General features: G+C 48.3%; 1 protein-coding gene across 2 annotated transcripts in view; it reads right to left on the bottom strand.

The window, feature by feature from the left end:
- ldlrap1b (low density lipoprotein receptor adaptor protein 1b) overlaps positions 1 to 23885 on the bottom strand; it is a 67342-nt gene that overhangs the window by 5612 nt on the left and 37845 nt on the right. The window contains exons 4-7 of one of the 2 annotated variants that reach the window (XM_083632507.1): positions 20363 to 20477; positions 19386 to 19458; positions 6378 to 6473; positions 83 to 216 (exon numbers count right to left, since the gene is read on the bottom strand). In XM_083632507.1, coding sequence (XP_083488633.1) covers positions 83 to 216; positions 6378 to 6473; positions 19386 to 19458; positions 20363 to 20477 — 418 coding nt within the window. The remainder of the gene's footprint in view (positions 1 to 82; positions 217 to 6377; positions 6474 to 19385; positions 19459 to 20362; positions 20478 to 23885) is intronic. The other variant, XM_083632508.1, reaches the window with a different exon arrangement.

Below are 23885 nucleotides of genomic sequence, written 5' to 3'. Positions count from 1 at the left end.
GGCATTATTCTTTCCCCATCTTATCAAGCCCCACCAGCTGGTTACGACTGAACCTTACTGAGCAGCCTGACTCTTGTCTTACCCATACAGTATTGTTGTTCTCTGTTGCGGGGTTATGCACCATAAAGGGATCCGCTTCGGTCTCCATTGTTCCCGAGTGGACCAGTACTGCATTGGCCCCCTCCGCCAAGTCCAGAAGTTTCCCTGTGGCCACTTCTGCAACACATACCAAAAACACACAGTGTGAAATGCAAGGGGTTTGACACAATTCACATACAAAAGGCATACAAATATAGATGCAATCTACAACTTCGCCATTGATTATGAAGATAAATTCACTCAATTTCACCAGTGGGCTCTTGTGATTATTGCACAGCCCTCTAACAGTAAACAGAAGCATGCGTGCACAAAGGCTATGACGCCATTCATTAGGGTCCTATTTTCCTAATAAGATCTAATGTATTTCATCGATGTGGCCATCTGTGGATTGTCACTTGGTGATGAGTGGGCATGGAGTGACCCCCTGACTTGCACACAGAGACACCAGTGGTCTCTAACCGGATTGCTTCTAATGGCTGCCGGATGATTAATCTGTGTCAATAATGGGTGTAAACCTGAATTTCAAGCTATTCCTTAGTCTGACGTTGTCTGTTGAGAAGAAGAACGGTCAAAACTCAATGACCTCTCCATGTCTCTATTATTACCACTACACAAATCAGTTAAAGGGACAGCTCACCCTAAAATCCAAAATACATATTTTTCCTCTGACCTGTAGTGCTATTTATCCATCTATATCGATTTGGGATAGTTGCCTGAGTTTTGGAGATATCGGCCGCAGAGATGTCTGCCTTCTCTCCAATACAATGGAACTGGATGGCACTCGGCTTGTGGTGCTCGAAGCACCAAATTTTTTTTTTTTTTAAACTCAACAGCAATGTCTCTTTCCAGAAATCATGACCCAGTTACTCAAAATAATGCACAGACTTTGTTGTGAGCAGTTTCATGTAGGAACTATTTTCTTTTACAGTCTCATGTAGGAACTAGCGGGTGTAGTTCGGTCAAAAGAAAATAGTTCCTCCATGAAACTGCTCATAACAAGGTCTGTGGATTGAGTAACGGGGTCATGATTTCTGGAACGAGACATTGCTGTTGAGTTTATCAAATGTATTTCTTTGGCACTTTGAGCACCACAAGCCGAGTGCCATCCAGTTCCATTGTATTGGAGAGAAGGCAGAAACTCTGTGGCCAATATCTCCAGTCAACCTGCAGAAGGAGTTCCCCTCGACCTGGTGTCTCCATCAACACTGGCTGTCTGGCTCAATGGCATTTTGATGACCAGTCCCTGAGATAATTGCCTCCTTCATGAAAGGTATGTCCGTCTCAGGGAGAGGAAGGATCATGGGTTGTCTGACTGTACAGTCAACAGCTTGGATGTTTGGGGAGGTGATCGTGGGGTTTGGGAATCCCGGAGCACCCGGCTGGGAAGCGGAGAAGACTGGGTGAAGAAGATCAGATGCCAAGTCTCAAGGTAGTTAAATCCCCTATGATAATCAGGGCAGCAAAGGGAGCAATGGCCTCTAAACGCGCAGGCTACTGTGACAGACTGACACACGCGCAGGCTACTGTGACAGACTGACACACGCGCAGGCTACTGTGACAGACTGACACACACGCAGGCTACTGTGACAGACTGACACACGCGCAGGCTACTGTGACAGACTGACACACGCGCAGGCTACTGTGACAGACTGACACACGCGCAGGCTACTGTGACAGACTGACACACGCGCAGGCTACTGTGACAGACTGACACACACGCAGGCTACTGTGACAGACTGACACACGCGCAGGCTACTGTGACAGACTGACACACGCGCAGGCTACTGTGACAGACTGACACACGCGCAGGCTACTGTGACAGACTGACACACGCGCAGGCTACTGTGACAGACTGACACACGCGCAGGCTACTGTGACAGACTGACACACGCGCAGGCTACTGTGACAGACTGACACACGCGCAGGCTACTGTGACAGACTGACACACGCGCAGGCTACTGTGACAGACTGACACACGTGCAGGCTACTGTGACAGACTGACACACGCGCAGGCTACTGTGACAGACTGACACACGCGCAGGCTACTGTGACAGACTGACACACGCGCAGGCTACTGTGACAGACTGACACACGCGCAGGCTACTGTGACAGACTGACACACACGCAGGCTACTGTGACAGACTGACACACGCGCAGGCTACTGTGACAGACTGACACACGCGCAGGCTACTGTGACAGACTGACACACACGCAGGCTACTGTGACAGACTGACACACGCGCAGGCTACTGTGACAGACTGACACACGCGCAGGCTACTGTGACAGACTGACACACACGCAGGCTACTGTGACAGGCAGGAAGCTGGTATCATGTCTCATTCATAAAAGCTGAATCGACTGACAACAGCGCTCACTGATACGACAGTCTCTCTGACTCAGTAGGGTGAATTCTATCAGTCAAAGTGAAGGCGACACACACGTAACCTTCTGTTAGCACTAAAGCCCCGGTGTCCCCCCATCACCTCTTAAGAGCTGATGATGAAAAGCTTTGGCAAGGGAGAAACGGTCAGGCTATTTCTGAAAAAGCCCTCAGGAGCTCACAAAACTTCATTACTCTGCTGTGTAATTATGCATTTTACTTGACAGAAATCCATCCATCCATGGGCAGCCAAATGTCATGTGCATTATCCCACTGAGCATTCGCTCAGAGGGATAATGCTACTCCAAACATAGCTTCTTCTGTCACCACAATCTGTTTCCAAGGCCCATTTTGGTGAATCGTTTTACTAGGGATCATCCCATGTCGGAACCAAAATGATGCATCTCCAGGGCCACAGCTCCACAGAATTAGAGAGAACCTCCTCTGGCTGAGGCCAGGCGAAGGGGAAGTGCAGTGCTAAGCTGATGTCAATTTCATATTTTTCGATACCGGTGCTAAAACGATACTTCTAAAACGGTATCGGTGCCTGAAACCCTACTTTAAAAAAAATCATATTTAAACCTATTTTTTATTTAAAATGGCTGTAAAGAGGATTTCAAACAATTTTATGTGTTATGCCCTAGAATGTTAGTGAAGGTGCGTGCAGCGCCCGTTTCGGAACACCAGAGGGCGGATATTTCACTCAGCAGCTCGGGCATGGCACCTAAATGAGGCAGCTAAATCTGGGTTGCAATAGAGAGCCGCAGGGATGACGTATTTTTGTAGGCTGAATGCGGAAGTCCCGAACTTCCTGGTTCTTCACTGTTTCTGTCTATGGGATTTTTGAATGGGTTTTTGGCACGATGCTTCAAATAAGGTTTCTGGGCAACGCAAGTTTAATCAAACGCGAACCAAGGTTCAGCGGGATAATCTTCACACATGAGGACCAGTTTCATGAGTTTTGAAGCGTAAATGCGAGCCCTAGAGGTAAAAAGCTCGTGCTAAGCTAATCCAGAACTACACACTGTCGCATAGGCTTCCACGTCACGTCAGCACTCAACCTGGACTTTTGTTGATGTGTGCGCTCATAGATATGTGTGCGCTGCTGTGCAGTGATTACCCCGGGCTGAACGGGGCTGAACCAGGTGAGGGAAAGAGAATTTCCGTGTTCGTCCTTTGAGTGATGACGTTATTGAGGTATATATCCCCATCGACTCAACAGTGTAGTCTCATTTAGCCGTTTGCTAGCTAGCCGCCCTTTTAACGGCACGTAAAAGCTTCAAAACTCGTAAAAGTGGTCCTCGTGTGTGAAGATGATATTACTAAACACTGGTTCGCGTTTGATTAAGCTTGCGTTGCCCAGAGAGATTATTAGAAGCATCGCGCCAAAAACCCATTCAAAACTCCCATAGGCGAAAACTGTGAAGAACCAGGGCTGTTAGCATCGATGATTTCCAGACTCGTTACTGCGGCTCTCTATTCAGTACCGGTAGTATTGGTTGTAAAAGTACCGGTACCATATTGGTACCTTGTTTCGGTATCCAACCCTATTTACACCTGGTTTTTAAATGCGACCTGTATCCAGATAAGTTATCTGGATAATGGTTGCATTTAAAAACCAGGTGTACATGGGGTGAGAGTGACACCCCCTGCAGGATCTGTAAAGTTATTTGTTTTGCACCGTTCGATGTTGGTAGTGATACTGCTGTCACATGCCTCTGTGCTGTAGTATCCAAGACCGCTGGAGTTTGCCTCTCATGCAGAGCTCAGCTGTCCTTCTGTTGTAAATAACATGCATCGTGGCAGTACAGCTAAACGGTAGGCTATTCTTTTTTACAAGTATGTTTATTAGTTTTCAGTTTGCAGAGGGACAAACCGTTACAGTAATGAGTATGATAACAATGGAGTATATGCCCTCTGTCCCCACTTACCCACGTCCCAGGACACAATTCCCACACACGATAAACATACATACACAAACACACATATCCATACAACAGTAGGCTATTTAGCAGCAACTACATCAATTCATGGTTGTGGGGGGATAGTGGGGTGGGGTATTAACTTCGTTAGAACTTGATTTTTGGAGAAAGTGACAGTCCTAGTGACCGTCAACCACATGTAAAGGAAGTGACTCGCTTCTCAATTGGTCCTGGACTGCATAACATCTGATAGAACAGGAACAGTCAGGTCGTGTAGACCCCTTTCATGCTTTCCAAACAAGTAGCACTGCTTTTGCTTTTAGAGTGCCAAAGACTATGACTGTTTATCTCTTTATGGTCTTTACACACCGGGGGCGTTTTTGTGTGTGTGTGCAATTAATTCACAGTCAGTAGTATTTTTCGAACCTATATCCAGTCAATGCAACCGTGCATACAAACAGCGAAGTTTTGCTCAGCGATATTGCGGGTTGTAGTGAACTACAACAGACTGCTGGTGGACTTTTTTTGTGCACATTTTTTGTGCACATTTTAAAAAACATAAACAAAATGCAAAGATGAAAAGAACAAAAACAATGTGCAGGTAGAGACATGAAACCCTGTCTGGGCTTATTCTTGGTCTCTACCTCAGAAAGCCAATAATAACAATAATTATAAGTTTGCAATAACAGAACCAATAGAAAGGAAACAAAACAACAGTAGAAAAAGAAAAAAGAACAAAAAAAGAAAACCTCAGAGCAATCCAAATTAAAATGGCAATGTGAGGTGTACATAAGTGTGATATATGCGGGTGATATATGCGGACTACGTGTGACTCATCAGAGAGAGTTTTAAGCTTGGATTTAAATGAATTAACAGATGATGCATGTTTGGCAATATTGATATAGGTGTTCCATAGTCTGGCACCTCTGTAGCGTATTGAAAATTGGTTATTGGTAGTGTGGGGGAATGAAGGTGATGTGAGTGTCTCTCTTGTATTATGTGTATGTATGTTAGAATTTTGTTGGAAGTATAACCTACCGGGTGCAGGGAGAGAGACAGGTGAGTATACATTTATAGACAAAAGTACATACCTGGAGGGTATATGATGTATTGGGAGTATTTTAAGTTTTTTTAAAGAGCTGCTGATGGTTCCAATCTGTTCCAATAACCACAGGTGCAGCATCAGGTGGCTCACAAGGCATTATGGGATACAGGGAGAGGTAGCCTCATGTGCTGGCCTAGTTAATCAGTCTTCTCTCCAACCTCAGGCTAATTCCACACCTGACTCCAACCTTAGGCTAATTGTGCATGCTGGTTAGCACCTACCCTGTTAGCTAGCTAGCACATGTCCACATGCTGTTTTGTATGTTGGTAGATGAGGGAATAAATGGTCCATGATGTACTGGATCCAACAGAGATCGACTTGTCTCTTCATTCCTGCATCTGCTACTTATTTCTTCGGACCAAGGTTGATTTTTCAGAAATTCGCTTCTGACATGTTCACGCTATTGCAGTGAATCAATCAGGCAGGTCCAAATTCGCTGCGCAATTTCGTGCTGTTTATTCGTGTTGCTCTTGGTGTGTAAAAGCCGTTAGTCGTCCATGGAGAGGTTTCTAATATCAGAAAATGTCACTGGGACGGCCTGAGAGATTGTTTTAATGAATCTACAGTGTGACAAAGGAGCCTTCTCTCTTCTAAATTGAAGACCGCATCATCATTACCATTATCATCATAATCACCCTAAAAATGTCAAATATACTAAATGCATGGTGACATTTGCTGTTCATTTTAATGATAATTCTTCATAATAAGGCCCCCCAAAAAAAGAGCGCAGATTGTTGTGCGCTGACCTGCGCCACCAATATAGGCCAACCTTTGAGGAGTGGTTGAACAGCGTTCTCCCCCTGAGGCTATGCTTGCTGTGAGGGAGTGGGGGAGATGGAGAAAGATGTAATGATGGGTGACAGCGACTCACCTCCTCCCTTCAGGCTGCCCAGGCTGGCCGAGCTCTCCGACTGGGAGCTGCCGGCTCCTTCTCCGTCTGAGCCCGACTTCACTCGCTTCTCCTTCTCTGCATGGAGAACAGCAGGGGGGTTGGGGGGAGAGGAGAGCAGTCAGTAAAATACAGTCGTTTACTTCTCTAGCTGCTGAAAAGTTCCGCTAGCCATGCATATCATATGAGTAAACAAACTAGAACTTAATTGGCAGTTAAAGTGATTCCTCAAGTAGTCTGACTGGTTGGAAGCAGACTGTGGGTACAAGCTCTGCCATTGGTGCCGACTATTTCAGTCGGCAGCGGAAGAAAATCCCTTTCCGCTCCCTGCAAGCGCTGCCATTGGCTCTGACCGACAGGCTCGGACCATTTATGGATTTCCTTTCCGCTCCCTGCGTGTTGAATCTGTCGATCTCAAATGACTCCGCCGCTGTGAAACAACAACAACAACAACGCTAGCTCGTTGCTACACGCTGAAGATGGCAAGTTTTGACGAAGATTTAGATGGTGCAATAAAGCAGGCCTGCTTGGTACTTTCGGTGGACGGTTGCAAAGGTAACAGAGCCTTTTTTCCTGCTAGACCAGAGTGGAGGCATTACCAGCCAGACTCTCTCCAGGTGCAGGGAGAGAGTCTGGGAGGCGAGACTATTTCTCAAGCAACTGGTGAGCTGAAACATTGGTAACAGGCTCCACAATTAGCCAGTAACCATACAGTAGCATGTAACAAGTGGAGAAAGAAAACACTATTTACTTCTGCCTCAAGAACCATTTCTACCACTCTGCTATCTGGCATGTGGGTCAGATGGAGAGAGCTCTCGGTTTGCTCCAAACCTTCTCACCTACTGAGAGCGGGACTTCAAACACTGTGTAGGTGCAGTGGAGATAATAATAATATGTGCATACTGGGTGCTGGCTAGTTAGGTGTTTGTCACTAGGTTCACCGTGGTGTGTCGACCAGGACACCACGCTTGGATGGATAAATAAATAAAGGTCAGAGAGTTAGATAGGCTGTTCACTTCTGTTTTTTACTTCTCCTTTGGCAGCAACACATTCAGCTATTCCAGTGAGGACCACAATGGAAATAAGCCTTTGGGGTTGATTGTGTTTTCATCCTCGGTGATTCTTTTATTTTAAATTTCTCTTGTATGTCAGTGTGTTGGCAAGATGTGCCTTTTTTAATCACCAAACCATACCATACCATACCAGTGCTTATGCAATAGCAACTGGATGTTATGGGTGTGGTTTGCTATAGAGAAAGAATAACAGAAAATACAACTGAATGAAGGATAACAATACTTCCGTTTCATTCCTTCCTGACTGCCAGTGGCAGTTTAACTGTGAATAATGATCTTGCGCCCCGCGACAGACGAGTGTTTTTACCAACGTAGTCACGTACGTGACGTGGGGCACCTGCGCGTCTATAAAGGTGCGCCATGACCCACCATACGTTATCTTTGATCTTCTTTCTGATCAGAGACAGACGCAAAAAAAGGAGAGGTAGGTACACGGCCTGAAGGTGTGTAAAGTCAGCCATTCCGATCAGCCTGCGACTTGGGAGTCAGAGTGCAACTGGGTTGTCCTCTAAGGCTGTGGGTGGCTGCCTACCACCTCTCCCCTGGTCGGGAGGTAGCTCCGTTACAGGGCTGCCTCCGGCCTAGGCGGCCGGCCCTAGCCGTGGGTGTGTGTGGCACGCTACCCCCGTCTAGGTTGCCTGGTCGGGATTTGTATATTGCCTATTGCTATTAGCTAGCGGCAATTATTATATTGTAGCAATTACATTGTATAATTGTGGATATATATATATATTATTATATATATTAGACTTCGTATATATTATATTGTGCTAGACTATACTATATTGTATTCTAAGCTATAGCCCATAGGTATAGCCTTTTGTGCAATTATATTGTATAATTGTAGAGTATTATAATATTGTATTATATTATATTATATTGTAAGGCTAGCTTGTTTGGGCGCGGACGTGTCCCGCTCCGATCTCCCAGCCCGGCCCTCGTCGCCGCAGTGCGGACGTGTGCTGGACTGTGTCCCAGGTCCCGCTCCAAGTTACTGGCTTGACCCCCTGTGCTCGTTTGACGATGCTGGCCTGTTCCTCCTGTGGCGTCGAGCTGCACGTGGAGGATGGCCATGAGATGTGCCCCAGCTGCCTCGGGGTGGGTCACCTCCGGGAGGCCCTGGCGGACCCCTGCATCAATTGTAGCATCCTGCCCCGCCGCGTAAGGGAGGAGCGGTTGCGTGAGGTGGAAGGCTGGTTGTTTGGTCACCGCCCACCCGTGGTCAGCAGCCCTAGGCCGTCTCCCCGCAAGCGGCACCAGGAGGAGCGCGAGGGGGAGGACCGCGGCGTGGAGAGGGTCTTACCGGCCTTGGCTGAAGTGACCCTCCCACCATCGGGGGTCTGCACTAGGTCTGCCGCTGCCACTAAGAAGCGCAAGAGCAGGACGCAGGTGAAGAACCGTAGTCCGCGGAAGAAGGCGAAGAAAGAACCCTCCTCCCGCCAGGACATGGTGGCCTGGGAGGACGCGCTGTCGATGGCAGCGTCGAACACCATGTTCCAGGACCGCGAGGAGGACCGCGAGGAGGAATATGTCGACCCCGGGGAGGATCATTCCCAGGAGCGGTCGGTCTTGGCGGTCAGAGGGGGAAGCACGGAGGCCAGGGACGGCTCAGAGACTTCCCTCAGGAGTTCGGCGGGCACCGAGCGGGGGGTCGGTGGACATTAGATACATGGACTGGCCTGCATGCCCCCAGTGGACCATTGCATAGCGTCGCTGGTCCTCTCGCCGGACGCCGCGCTGGGGGACAAGGCCAAGTGTCCTAGCGCACAGTGCCGGGTCACAGATGACCTGCTAGTAAAGGCGTATGAGGCGGCGGCTCGGGTGGCTCGGATGGGCAACTCCCTCTCCGTGCTCCTCCTCGCCCAGTCCCAGATGATGCAGGCGACGCATCAGGGGGCGGAGTTGGGACCCACACATGAGGCGGCCCTGCAGGCCTCCGGGTTCATGTCGAGGGAGCTGGGCCGTGTTATGTCCACCCTGGTCGTGGCACGTCGGCAGGTGTGGCTCGCGCAGGCGCCTATGTCGGATGACTGCAGGCGGGCTTTGAGGACGCTCCCGGTGGTGCTAGGTCAGTTGTTCGGGCCAGAGGCAGAAAGGGCCCTGGAACGCAGAAAACAGTCTAACCAGGCCTCAGAGGCCTGGGGTTGGCGCAGCAGAGGCGGCCTCAGCCTACGTCTCGGGGAGACGGAGCGAGAGGCGGGAGTCACGACACTCGCGATACTGGGACTCGCCTGGGCAGGCAAGAGAGCGTGTCCAGGAGGCGACTGACAGTGGGCGTCAGCCCAGGGGGGTGCACCCCCCGCCCCGGGGGCGTGGGCGTGGGCGCGGCTACGACCGGCGCCCCCCCAGAGCCGCGGGAGGACCTCCAGGCACAGCCTGAGAGGTCGGGGCCGGCGGTGGGCAGATTCACACATCAGCACCTGGCCTGTTGGGCGGCCCATTCACAGGACCCATGGGTCCTGGACACCAGGTCCAAAGGCTACAGGCGGCAGTTCCACCGCCGGCCCCCACCACCTTCCGGGGTCAGGATGACCTTCGTCACGGACCCCGCAAGGGTGCAAGCTTTGTCACAGGAGATAGTCAAACTCCTGGACAAAGGGGCTATCACACCACTGAACCCACGTATACAGAGCGATGGGTTCTACTCCAACTATTTCCTAAGGATGCTAACAGCGGCTGCAGCAATCACGCCCCTGGGGCTGCTGCATCTGCACCCTCTACAGAGGTGGTTCAGCAGCCTCCATATGGATCCTCGACTTCACAGGTGGGTCAAAGTCAGGGTCACACACAAACCTCTTATCCATCTCCGCCGCTGGCGGGACAGCACGTTCCTGCATTACCAACCTAATATAAAGAGGAATTGTAAACAGAGGAAGTAATCAAATGTCTACAATTACACTTCTCTCTCCTTTACACTATCACAAAAACAAGAACAAACCTACAACACTCATTACACAGGATCACACACATTACCACTGTTAAGTTACCTCTAATGTTGACACAACACAATCATGTGGGTTGGCTCACACTATAAAATTACCAGCACTGAATAAACCTAACAGCTACCTTACAGCTACCTTACAGCACATCAGGCATGATAGAAGCCCTATACGAAGGATCAGCCGATAAGCATTTTGCTAAACAAGCGGCGTTGAGAAGGAGAGAGAAAGAAGAGAGAAAGTGAAAGTCAGGGAGGCGCCAAGGAAGCGCCAAGTTGAAAAGTGAAGCCCAGTCGGGGCCAAATTGAGAGGCGCCAAGTTGGGGGCCAAGGAGGCCAAGTTGCGTGGTGCCTAGGGATGGGCATCGAATTTCGAATTTTCGAATAATCGTTGTTATTATCAAGGTCGACTTTTATTATTGAAATTTCGAAATTCGTTTTTTTTTTTTTTTTTTTTTGGTGAGTGAAATGTTGCATTGTCTCCCCTGATTCTAAGAATAGTCGAATCGCTTGGTTTGAGCAAGTAAAACAATTTTTATAAGCAACCTCTCCCTCTTCATGGGATTTCATCCGCCATTCATTCTTCCATAAACCTTGCTTAAAATGCTTATAAAAATTGTTTTACTTGCTCAAACCAAGCGATTCGACTATACTTAGAATCAGGGGAGACAATGCAACATTTCACTCACAAAAAAAAAAAAAAAAAAATGTTTTATTGATTTTTAATTTTTTTTTACATTTTATTTTTATTTTCGAATTTCGATTAAAAGTCGACTTTGGCCAGCGAATTTCGAATAGTGTTTTTGCTAGAAATGCCCATCGCCCAAGTTGAAAAGGTGAAGCCCAGTCGGTTCATGTCGGGAGGTGCCAAGTTGGGGGCCAAGGAGGCCAAGTTGGGAAGCGCCGAGTTAAGACGTTAATGTACCACGGTCGAAGGCCAGGCCGAGTTGGGAGCGCCAGCAGCAAATCGCTGTAAGTCGCTAAAGGTCGAGGGCCAGAAAAGTATAGTCAAATTATTGGTGCCTGCAGGTCAAAAGCCAGGCCAAGCTGGGAAGCTCCAGCAGCGGCACTGAGTTAAGACGTTAACGAACCAAGGTCGAAGGCCAGGCCGAGTTGGGAAGCACCAGCCGCAAGTCGTTGCCGTAAGATGCCAAGTTGAAGGCCAGATCTTACTGTAAAATTATTCATCATTGCCTAGTCAAAGTAAGGCAAAGTAACGGACCAATCTCAATTAACCACTGGTAATTGGATCTTCCTTTTGGGGGGATTCTCTATCCTAGCCTATTCAGATGCCCTCCTCTCCGCTCAAGAGGAGTGCCACCTGGCAAGGGAGTCATACGCCAAAGTAGTTGCCATGCTTGCCATTTGCTAAATAAAGCCGCTTGTTAAATCTTACCGACTGGCCTCTCATGATTGAAGTGAGGTTTCATACCAAATTTCAATCAGAAGGCCGCCATATTTGCATAACCTGATCAGCCCGTGACGTCAGTCAAGTTTAAGTATGACATCAGTTATGACGTCAGTTCATCCTAGTACATATAGCGAGGGTTCTACGTCACCTCCCTCTCTGGCGGATCATAGCAGCAGCTGGCATCACGGCTGTTCATCATCTCCTCTGAAGCTGTCGTTTCGCCCCACCCACCTCCCCAGTCCATCACCAACGAGTCTTGACTCCCAAAGAATTCCCCACGGGGGGGATTCTCTATCTTAGCCTATTCAGATGCCCTCCTCACACCTCAAGAGGAGCGCCACCTGGCAAGGGAGTCATAGGCCAAAGTAGTTGCCATGGTTGCCATTTGCTAAATAAGTAAATGGCAAGCACGGCAATAAATAGCCGTTAAATCTTACCGACTGGCCTCTCATGATTGAAATTGTGTTGTTTACATTATCGTCCTATATGGGCAACAACAATACTTAACACTCAGAAGAGTGTTAAGTAGAGAGCATGCTTATATTTCCTGCACAATGCTGCGCTCCCCGACTCAATCAGTCTAGTACCAGCTTTCTGAGGCAATTTCAAAGAAAAGAAAAGTCTGAAACTATTCTAGTCTAGAGGGATGTGTGGAGGGCCTGGAGGCACACACACACACACACACACACACACACACACACACACACACAGTCTCTTAAACTGACAAACATTACGCACACATAAACGCACATCTGCCTTACCTACAGTATCAACATTCCCCCTGTCATGAAGGTAAGGTAGCTGCAATACTTCCAAGTTGCTCAGGAGAACACAAGACACGCAGATGTGATAACTCCTCCAAAGGGCTCAGCTGCAGCTGAGCTGACCCATTGTAACTCATACATCCAATAATGTGGCTAAAGATTAAATGTCCGTTCAAGCCTCTCCCTCAAGGAGCTACAGTACTTACAGTAAGGAGGTGTTTTATGATTTGTTAACCATGCTTGGTCTGGGAAATAAAAACAACCTGCAGTTAGGAACCACTCCATTCCCCATGAGAGCCACAGTCGCTTAGTGATGGTTGCATTATAAAACCCTTGGTACCTGTTTTCCCCCTCTGGTCTCACCAGTGCACAATTTCCTGTCTGACTGAGCGTGAAACTACTACGTGACATGGAAACAACTCCAAAGGATAAGCCGGTTAAAAGCTAGCTAATAATCTACGCTAGTGAACACTAAGCTAGCTGTAGTGTTCAAAGTGAATACTCTATGCTAGTGAATACTCTAAGCTAGCTGTAGTGTTCAAAGTGAATACTCTACGCTAGTGAATACTCTAAGCTAGCTGTAGTGTTCAAAGTGAATACTCTATGCTAGTGAATACTCTAAGCTAGCTGTAGTGTTCAAGGTGAAAACTCTACGCTAGTGAATACTCTAAGCTAGCTGTAGTGTTCAAAGTGAATACTCTACGCTAGTGAATACTCTAAGCTAGCTGTAGTGTTCAAAGTGAATACTCTATGCTAGTGAATACTCTAAGCTAGCTGTAGTGTTCAAAGTGAATACTCTACAATAGTGAATACTCTAAGCTAGCTGTAGTGTTCAAAGTGAATACTCTATGCTAGTGAATACTCTAAGCTAGCTGTAGTGTTCAAAGTGAATACTCTAAGCTAGTGAATACTCGAAGCTAGCTGTAGTGTTATTGTGCGATTTGTAGTTGTCATAGACTGTGCTCCATAGTTGATTGCTCTATTGCCGACAAAAAGTGTGTTATTGTAAGTCGCTTTGGATAAAAGCGTCTGCCAAATGACGAAATGTAATGTAATGTAATGTAGTGTTCACAGTGAATACTCTACACTAGTGAATACTCTAAGCTAGCTGTAGTGTTCACAGTGAATACTCTACAAAGCCAGACAAGACTTCTTATGCATAAAGACGGGAGTGGTGGTATATAGTGAAATGTGGGTCAGACGTCTAGTGGGCTGTAGAGAACCAACGTGGGGGCGGAGAAGACTTTGTAAGAGACGAGCAACAAAGTAGACGCAGTTGGACACCCCCCTTGCTTTTCCTCTGGGGTCTTGTAACTTGCATGTAACCACCTCAAAAGGGTTTCTATCCTCCCCAGTTCTCTCCCCATCTCGCTTCCTTCTTCTCTGCCGCAAGAGAACACCACCGCTACGTTTTGAAAGATATTCTTCCCTCTCCTCCCAACCAGCTCTGCCTGCGCTCGCCTTCATCAGTGACATCGTACTGTAACGTGACAAAAAAACATAGCTTGGCAAATTAGACAGGTTACCAGGCTCGCCTCTCTGAGGCGACAGAGAGCAGGAGAGGAGACTGAGAGAACGGGGAGAGAGAGAGAGCGAGCGAGAGATAAAGGGGAGAGAGAGAGAGAGAGAGAGACGAGGAAGGAAAGTGAGGTGAGAGAGTGGAGCTGAGAGAGGGCTGAAGAGAAGGCTGCACGCGCTAATTAGACGTTTTTAATATTCCGACTCGGAGATGCGGAGAGCCAAACAAAGAGGCGTGGCACAAGAAGTCCGTGGTCTTGATCTTTGGAAAAATAACACCCCAAAAGACACAAGTGGATATATTCGTGAATGCCACAGTAAAGAAGAAGCAGTAGAAATGTTGAATAAATAAAAGAGGGGGGTTGATTTTTGTTACTGTGTAAGTAAGTGAGTGTGTGTGTGTGTGTGTGTGTGTGTGTGTGTGTGTGTGTGTGTGTGTGTGTGTGTGTGTTTGCGTGCGTGTGTGTGTGCGCGTGTGTGTCTCTGGGGTTGAAAGGGTTGAATAAATAAGCACGCCTTCGCTTTCTCAGACAGGATCAATGGCACTGGCACCAAAGCTGTCAGGGGGGTCGCTGACATTGACACTGACACACAATCATTTTCGTTTCCCTCTCGCATACGCCCACCCTCCCCCGTCCCCCACACTCCCCCATCATAACGCCCACCCTCCCCCATGACAACGCCCATCCAACCCCCCTCCCTCCCCCATCACAAGCACGCGAGTCACACGCATGTAGAGATGAAGATGGGAGATAGTAACTGCCCACATTATCTGCCAAAGCCCCCTTGAGGACCTCTCATTTAAATGGGAGTCATACATGCAGTAAATTACATGCATGTTCTGCTGAGCTGTACAGCAGAGTGAGGGTCTGTGTGTGACAGAGTGAGGGTCTGTGTGTGACAGAGTGAGGGGCCGTGTGTGACAGAGTGAGGGGCCGTGTGTGACAGTGAGGGGCCGTGTGTGACAGAGTGAGGGGCCGTGTGTGACAGAGTGAGGGTCTGTGTTTGACAGAGTGAGGGTCTGTGTGTGACAGAGTGAGGGTCCGTGTGTGACAGACTGAGGGTCTGTGTGTGACAGAGTGAGGGGCCGTGTGTGACAGAGTGAGGGGCCGTGTGTGACAGAGTGAGGGGCCGTGTGTGACAGAGTGAGGGGCCGTGTGTGACAGAGTGAGGGTCTGTGTGTGACAGAGTGAGGGGCCGTGTGTGACAGAGTGAGGGGCTGTGTTTGACAGAGTGAGGGGCCGTGTGTGACAGAGTGAGGGTCTGTGTTTGACAGAGTGAGGGGCCGTGTGTGACAGAGTGAGGGGCCGTGTGTGACAGAGTGAGGGGCTGTGTTTGACAGAGTGAGGGGCCGTGTGTGACAGAGTGAGGGGCCGTGTGTGACAGAGTGAGGGGCCGTGTGTGACAGAGTGAGGGGCCGTGTGTGACAGAGTGAGGGGCTGTGTTTGACAGTGAGGGGCTGTGTTTGACAGTGAGGGGCTGTGTGTGACAGAGTGAGGGGCCGTGTGTGACAGTGAGGGGCCGTGTGTGACAGAGTGAGGGGCCGTGTGTGACAGAGTGAGGGGCCGTGTGTGACAGAGTGAGGGGCTGTGTGTGACAGAGTGAGGGGCCGTGTGTGACAGAGTGAGGGTCTGTGTGTGACAGAGGGGCTGTGTGTGACAGAGTGAGGGGCCGTGTGTGACAGAGTGAGGGTCTGTGTGTGACAGAGGGGCTGTGTGTAGTCTCTTAGAACAGACGAGTTGGCTTCCGCAATTTTCAAATGCTTCCGCCATACCGTCTGTACTTCGTGGGGGAGAATCATGCACCAACCGGAATGGGAAGCAGAAAGGCGGGTCTTCCGCTGATTAGTCCAATCAGAATCCAATATGCCGGCAGAAAGGCGGGTCTTCCGCTCATTAGTCCAATCAGAATCGTCGTGATTGGTCGGATTCCGTAGAACTTCCTTCCAGTCTGAAGGTTTTTTTCCCAACTTCCTTGTGCATGTTCTGGGGGTGTAACGTACAGACTGTATATAGCTGCATTCGTTTTAAGAGACTAGGCTGTGTGTGACAGAGTGAGGGTCTGTGTGTGACAGAGTGAGGGGCTGTGTGTGACAGCGTCCTTACACAGCACTTTGAACGTCTGCCGTTTCCACATCGTGCCTGAGCGCAAGTGTCAGCCTGTCCTCTGAGCGTAATCTGCTATTGAGAGCGTTCACAATTTCAGTCTTTAAAGGAGTAGAATGTTTTTTAAGTTTGACATGAAATAAATCGAGTATGTGGGTGATGTTTGTTTCAAGTTCTGTGTTCGGCCACAGCTATGCCGTTTTACGTGCGATCGGGCTGAAACCCGAAAAAGGGCACCCGTGCGGGTGACCTGACGGAGCCGGATTTTTTAATTGGGCTAATTAGCTAATGATGTGATGTCATCAGTGAGGATGTCAAAAGTGATGTCATAAGAGCGTGCACGCACACACACACACACACACACACACACACACACACACACACACACACACACACACACACACACGGAGGCATTGTGACAAGACTGATCAGTGATGTCATAGGGGGGCACACACACTGTTGGGAAAGCTGAACTTTGGATGAACTTTTGCTCCACCACCTGCGAGGGGGCAAAGCCGACTGGAGGAGAGGAGACTCCTATTTAATCAAAATGCTATTCACCAAAGTTTTTCTATATATATCCTGTGTTCACTGAAGTCACAATGTTATAACCATATGTCACGTGAAACATGGATTGTATTATATCGTTGAAATGCATTGTGTTGACTGAGGGATGTGAACACGTGTCTATGGACTTTCAAGTGGAAAATGTAATCGCTCATCACTTCGGCCACCTCCCTTAGGTGTCTTGAACTCAATGATACTCTAACTGAACCATCCTTATCTGAAAACATCCATCAACTGGGACACCTCCTATGGTCTTGAACTCAATGACACTCTCTTCCCACTCTCATCTAAAAACATGTTATGTAACCCAGGCTTATTTAGCACACAATAATGGTTATTACATTCGTCATTTCAAAATTTGTGCATGTAACATAGACTATTTCAGCATACAATTAAAATCCATTCATATTGAGATTACATTTTCCACTTGGAAGTCCATAGACACGTGTTCACATCCCTCAGTCAACACAATGCATTTCAACGATATAATACAATCCATGTTTCACGTGACATATGGTTATAACATTGTGACTTCAGTGAACACAGGATATATATAGAAAAACTTTGGTGAATAGCATTTTGATTAAATAGGAGTCTCCTCTCCTCCAGTCGGCTTTGCCCCCTCGCAGGTGGTGGAGCAAAAGTTCATCCAAAGTTCAGCTTTCCCAACAACACACACACACACACAGACTGATGATGTCATCAGTGATATCATAATGGGGCACACACACACACAAGAAGGCATTGACATCACTGATGCAATAACATTTCATGAGCAACACACACATACGCACCAATAGGGCAGGCGAGGCCACGCAGCAGCCGAGCTACGCATAGTATATATACTGTAGCCGAGCATATATATATATATATATATATATATATATATATATATATTTAGAACACGGCTCTCTTGAATACTCGATTCTGATTGGTCAATCAACAAGATTCACCGGTCATTATTTCTCGACAACCGACCGCTGCTCTGCCACACCTGGATTAATCAGTTGATAAGAGCCTTTTGTCAGCAAGACACTACTAATTAGGCCAACCAGTTGCAGCTGTGGTGTCTTGTGTGCCAATTATGAATGAAACCGCTTTGTCGTTGAAAACGCTATTAAAAAATATATTTGAATAATTATTTTTGTCAGATTATTGAATGATTTAGTTGTAGGCCGTGTTCTAAGCGGGATAATGGATAGTGAGCCGGTGATTACTGGAAATAATGACCTTCAGGTGAATGATTAAGCCCTCCGCTGCGCATCGGGCTCAATATCACCTGTCGGTCATTATTTCGCCAGTAATCACCGGCTCACTATCCATTATCCCTTACATATATATATATATATACTGTATATAAATTGATAATGAGGAGATCACATTTTAGAGCAGGGAGGGGTGAGGGGTGTGAGGGAGGAAAGGAGAAATATATCTGGGGAAAACCCCAGATTGACTCCAGCCAGTTGGCCCACCTCTGCCACGGGCTAGCCTTATTCCCACTCTTCCCTTCTCCTGTCGATACCTAGATGAGTCTTTAACCATGACTGAGGTGGCCTTAATAAAGAAGCTTCACTAAACGACATCAGGTCTCACTGCTCCCCGGGCTGTGATTTACCCGCTGGATGGGGGACTGCTCCGATCAATGTGGACATTCCCCTGTGTGTGAGACAAGAGTGACAGGTGGGAGCGGCCAAACACTGCTCTAGTATTTCACCACACTTTTGGAGGGGTGGGTATGGGGGGTGGGGGGTGGTGAGTGTCAGGGGTAGACGAGAAAAATCTATGTTGCCACAGCGTCCAGGAAGAAATCACAGTGTGAAAGACTGGCACATTGTTTGGCCACCCGATGCTCCCACCATGTATGAGGATGAAAGAGGGTTACAGTCAATGTGGAGAATAACAACAGTGGGGGAGGATGGTAATGAAGAGAGCGAGGGTGAGGGACACCGAGGGGACGGGTGAGGGACAGCGAGGGGATGGGTGAGGGACAGTGAGGGGGCGGTGAGGGACAGCGAGAGGATGGGTGAGGGACAGTGAGGGGGCGGGTGAGGGACAGCGAGGGACAGCGAGGGGACGTGTGAGGGACAGCGAGAGGATGGGTGAGGGACAGCGAGAGGATGGGTGAGGGACAGCGAGAGGATGGGTGAGGGACAGCGAGGGGGCGGCTGAGGGACAGCGAGGGAATGGGTGAGGGACAGCGAGGGGGCGGCTGAGGGACAGCGAGGGAATGGGTGAGGGACAGCGAGAGGATGGGTGAGGGACAGCGAGGGGGCGGGTGAGGGACAGCGAGGGGACGGGTAAGGGACAGCGAGGGGATGGGTGAGGGACAGCGAGAGGATGGGTGAGGGACAGCGAGGGAACGTGTGAGGGACAGCGAGGGGGCGGGTGAGGGACAGCAAGGGGACGGGTGAGGGACAGCGGGGGGATGGGAGGATGAGAAAGAGACGAGGAAACAAAAGAAAGAGAATGAAGAACCAACAGAGAAGGAGAAGGTGAGGTGCAGTACAAAAGGGGGGGAGGGGGGGAGGGGAGTGGTGGTGGAGGAGGAAGCCGGGGGAACGCTTGCACTCAGCCGTCACACACTCCTCCCGTCGTCGGGGGCGACCATGCGTACCTTCCTTGGCAGCCTGCCAGAACTCGAACGCCACTCTGAAAGCCTGAGCCACTGTTAGTGTTACCGCCTGGGCCTGGTGGAGAGAGAGAGAGAGAGAGAGAGAGAGAGAGAGAGAGAGAGAGAGAGAGAGAGAGAGAGAGAGAGAGAGAGAGAGAGACACAGACACACACACAGCAAGATGAATAACACACACTCGTCAAATCTATGGAAGGGCAGGAACTCTGCATTACAGGGCCAGTGACAAAAACAGGAAGCGCTCCCTGACATGAGGAGGAGTTCCTTCACAGATACTTGAAGGAGGAGGAAGAGAAACCCAGGGGGCTCCATGACCACGTTGTTTGTGGAGCTGGGAGGATACGTGGCCTTTGGGCCAGAACCAAATTAGCGAGGGGAAGGAAGGGGAGGGAGTGGCTCGCTCATTCAGCAAACCTCCAGGGACAGAGGGAATGCTGGAGAGAGGGATGACAGCTTCCCCTCCCTTCATCTCCTGCCTCCTTCCTCTTCTCCAAAAGATAGCGTGGCACACATACACACACATACACACATACACACATACAGGCCTAATGCAGCTGAACGTGGCAGTGCAGGTATTCTGAGATGTGTTCGCTACACATCCATTATGCATATGAGCTCTGCCTCCATCGCCTGGAGCAAGAAGGGTTGAGCTGGATGCCTGAATGTGCCGCATGCACAGACTGCAGCCTCCAAAGTTGATTTGGCCATAAATGAGTGGTAAGTATTGGGATAAGGCAGTGAGAAAGATGGGCACACAGGTTTGAGCAGCTCTGCTGATCTCGGTGCTTTCAAACGGTTTATGGCCAGTTATAGAAGGTGACTGTGTGCAGCTGAGGCGTTGGCATGGGCAGTGTCATGGAATACGTGGCCAAAACAGCCTCCTTGTGTATACAGTACAGTGGGTACAGGGCAGCCAGAGACACACACACACACACACACACACACACACTCCTTTTACTTACCACTTTCCTCTTGGTGCAGAGGAAAGCATGGCACTCAAGGGTCTCGTTCTGTTGGCTCTGGACGATGTAGGCAAACACTTTGTCGTGCATCTTGTCCGCAGTGCAGTATGATATTCTGAGAGGGACACACAGTCGCACACACGCGCACAGCCACACACACACACACACACACACACACACACACACACACACACACACACACACACACCTAAGACTTTACAAAGCTGTCACAGATCAAGCGGGGCAATCATGCAACTTCATCTCTCCACTAAGCCCTTAAGGCTAAGCCATTAATTCCGCCAATCTACTTAAACCAGAGGTGCCCAAATTCTTTCCCATGAAGGGCCAAAAATTCATGTGGATGGAGGGCCGTGGGCCAAAAATAAATGTTGATGTTATGTGAAATTACATTACATTAAAATGTATTATAATTTATAGACAATTTACATTTGAACTTTTATTCAAAACTTGTATCAGAGTTAGAATTAGAGTTGATTGAAAAAAAGAGCTTAAACATTTTCAAAAAGGGAAAGACACATTCTCATTCAGATATCTTTGAAAACGGCCATGCCATTTTTCCCTCGCCAAGATTTAGCCTAACTTTGGAGTGTTATTTAGCCCCCTTGCCAACATAGTAGGTTGGCATGGTTGGTACCAATCGATTCCTTAGGTCTTCTAGTTTCATATGGTATAAGAACCATCTACAGTACCATGTGTAGAACCATCTCGCTTTAAAAATGAGCCCAGGCCACCACATCCTCTGAAAAAGACAGTACTATCAGCCGCGGATTTTTTCAATTCACATTTCAAGCTCACCCCTCTGCACATGCTCAATACACTCATAGATGAGTGTGTGCAGAGAGCTGAACAATGTGAACACGTGCAAAGGCCATCTGGACTATTTCTCTGAAGGAATGCCACCTCCATTCTGCTCAACAAGTCACCAATCTGCTCCCCCACTGTGCCCACCTGTTTAACATGGACTCAATGAGTTTCTGCACTGGGCCTGGTCCCTCTAAAGTACAGGCAAAGAGGTTTGAGCTCTCTGAAAACACATGCATCTTGGCACCGTAAGCTTAGTTTTCACACACAGAGGGCGACAGGTGGTCCTGGCTTGCTGTGTTCTTGAAGCCAGTGAGATTGTTGTCTGTGGAGCATGTAAGAGAGTTATCCGTCTGGCTTCTCACAGCCTCAGGTGCAGGCGGCTCTTAAATTAATTTGCAACCTTCCACAAATAGCTTTGCTCCCCTACTGTATCATCATGATCAATGATGTCATCAACCCGAGACCAGAAGTGACGGCTGCCCCTGACCAGTTGGGGATGTAGACCCAGAACGACGACGGAGGAAGGCTATAATGAATGTCTGCCATCTGTCCTTCTTTTTCTCCTTCCGACATAATATCAGCCTCGTGCTCCAACTGTGAACTTCACTGTGGGATGGTCCCACATTCAGTTCACTAATGAATGACGAAGGGCTGTGAATGAGGTAAGCTGGTAAAAACAAAAGGAAATAAAAGCCAGGGAGAAACAAGTTTGGGGAGGTGTAAGAGCCACAGCTGCCGTGTGCGCGTGCGTCACAGGCGAGGTTTATAGCAGATGTTTGGGAGGGTGAGCGTTGGGAAATTGGGTGTCTAGGCAAATCCATTTCTTCTATTGCTCGTCCATCTTCTTAGCAGATGTTTAGGAGGGAAGAGGGCTGCGGCAGGATGCGAGATACAGCCGTCTGCTTGACGTCTTCACACCGTCCTGAGGTCACAGCTGGCCTCGCCTCTTCATACTAGGGCTGCCACTAACTGATTATTTTCATAAAACATTAATCTGTCGATTATTTTCTCGATTAATCGATTAGTTGTTTGGTCTATAAAATGTCAGAAAATGGTAGCAGATGACGTCAGTGTTTCCCAAAGTCCAAGATGACGCCCTCAAATGTCTTGTTTTGTCCACAACTCAAAGATAATATCAGTTTACTGTCATAAAGAAACCAGAAAATATTCACATTTAAGAAGCTGGAATTAGAGAATTTAGACCTTTTCTCTTAAAATTGTACTCAAAAGGATTAATAAAATAGTTGTCGATTAATTTTCTGACGATCGACTAATCGATTAATTGTGGCAGCTCTACTTCAGACCGTCCTGAGGTCACAGCTGGCCTCGTCTCACACAACCAGCCTTTTCATGGCTGCACTGTTCATTCCACAATCCATCATCTTTGCATCCTTGTATTAGACGCACTAGACCCAGCCATGGAGCTCATAGGCCCAGTAGTGACAGCCTGGGGGTATCTGTACTGGGTGTCTGGGGCCAGCCATGGAGCTCATAGGCCCAGTAGTGACAGCCTGGGGGTATCTGTACTGGGTGTCTGGGGCCAGCCATGGAGCTCATAGGCCCAGTAGTGACAGCCTGGGGCTGGGGGTATCTGTACTGGGTGTCTGGGGCCAGCCATGGAGCTCATAGGCCCAGTAGTGACAGCCTGGGGCTGGGGGTATCTGTACTGGGTGTCTGGGGCCAGCCATGGAGCTCATAGGCCCAGTAGTGACAGCCTGGGGCTGGGGGTATCTGTACTGGGTGTCTGGGGCCAGCCATGGAGCTCATAGGCCCAGTAGTGACAGCCTGGGGCTGGGGGTATCTGTACTGGGTGTCTGGGGCCAGCCCTGGAGCTCACAACTAATGAATCACAACTGAATCACAACTAATGAAGAATGCTTGGTATAAAGTGAGCAGGCATGTTACATGCGTTGATTTTTTTTTAAATTACGCAGACATAAAATGAAACACGTGCTGTTTTACCACCGTTACTTATTAGGTATGTCTGTTTTTTTTATACTTTTGTCTGTGAATCCAAGTTGTAAATGAAAAGTTATTTTGCACAAGTATAATTCATAGCCATGTCTGAAGAGTTGGAGAATAGTATGTTTGAGTGATAGGATTCTTGTGCAGAAATCCATACAGTTTAGAGCAACATAATGCATTATGGATTAAGGATGACCACGGCCTATGAAGTGACGTTTGTTATTGTGCCTTGCCCCTCCTTTCAGGGAGATTAGTAGGACTCCAGTGATGTAATATACACAGATGCTGCATGCTAGAGAAATGCATTCCACCCTGGACCTGAATCTTCGCTACTTAGCCAGGCAATATGTATTCAATGAAAACAAATCCAAAGGACAACAGAATGGAATAATGTCAAAGTCAAGAGTCAAAACTAAAGTCAACAAGGAGGGGCTCCGAAATAGAAATCCCTCATGATCCACAGCATTCCAGGGTGAGGCTGGAAGCCTGGAACGATGGAAACATGGTCACTGAAGACAACTCCTCATTCAAAATGTTCTAGGATAACATACATGGGAAAACTGCCTGCCAGACATCGACGTCTTGTCCTCAATCTGCCAGCTTCTAGAAGAAATCAACGTAGGCCTAATTCATGCTGGAAGAAAGTATGGTCCCATCTCTGCTTGATAAGTACATTCATCAATGTAGAATCTTTGAACAGTGAGTCAAGCATGGCTGGGCCACTCATCAGCTC

Source organism: Poromitra crassiceps, assembly GCF_964638095.1.
Source record: "Poromitra crassiceps genome assembly, chromosome: 3".
Classification (NCBI taxonomy): domain Eukaryota; kingdom Metazoa; phylum Chordata; class Actinopteri; order Beryciformes; family Melamphaidae; genus Poromitra; species Poromitra crassiceps.
This window is presented reverse-complemented; position numbering and strand designations above follow the sequence as displayed.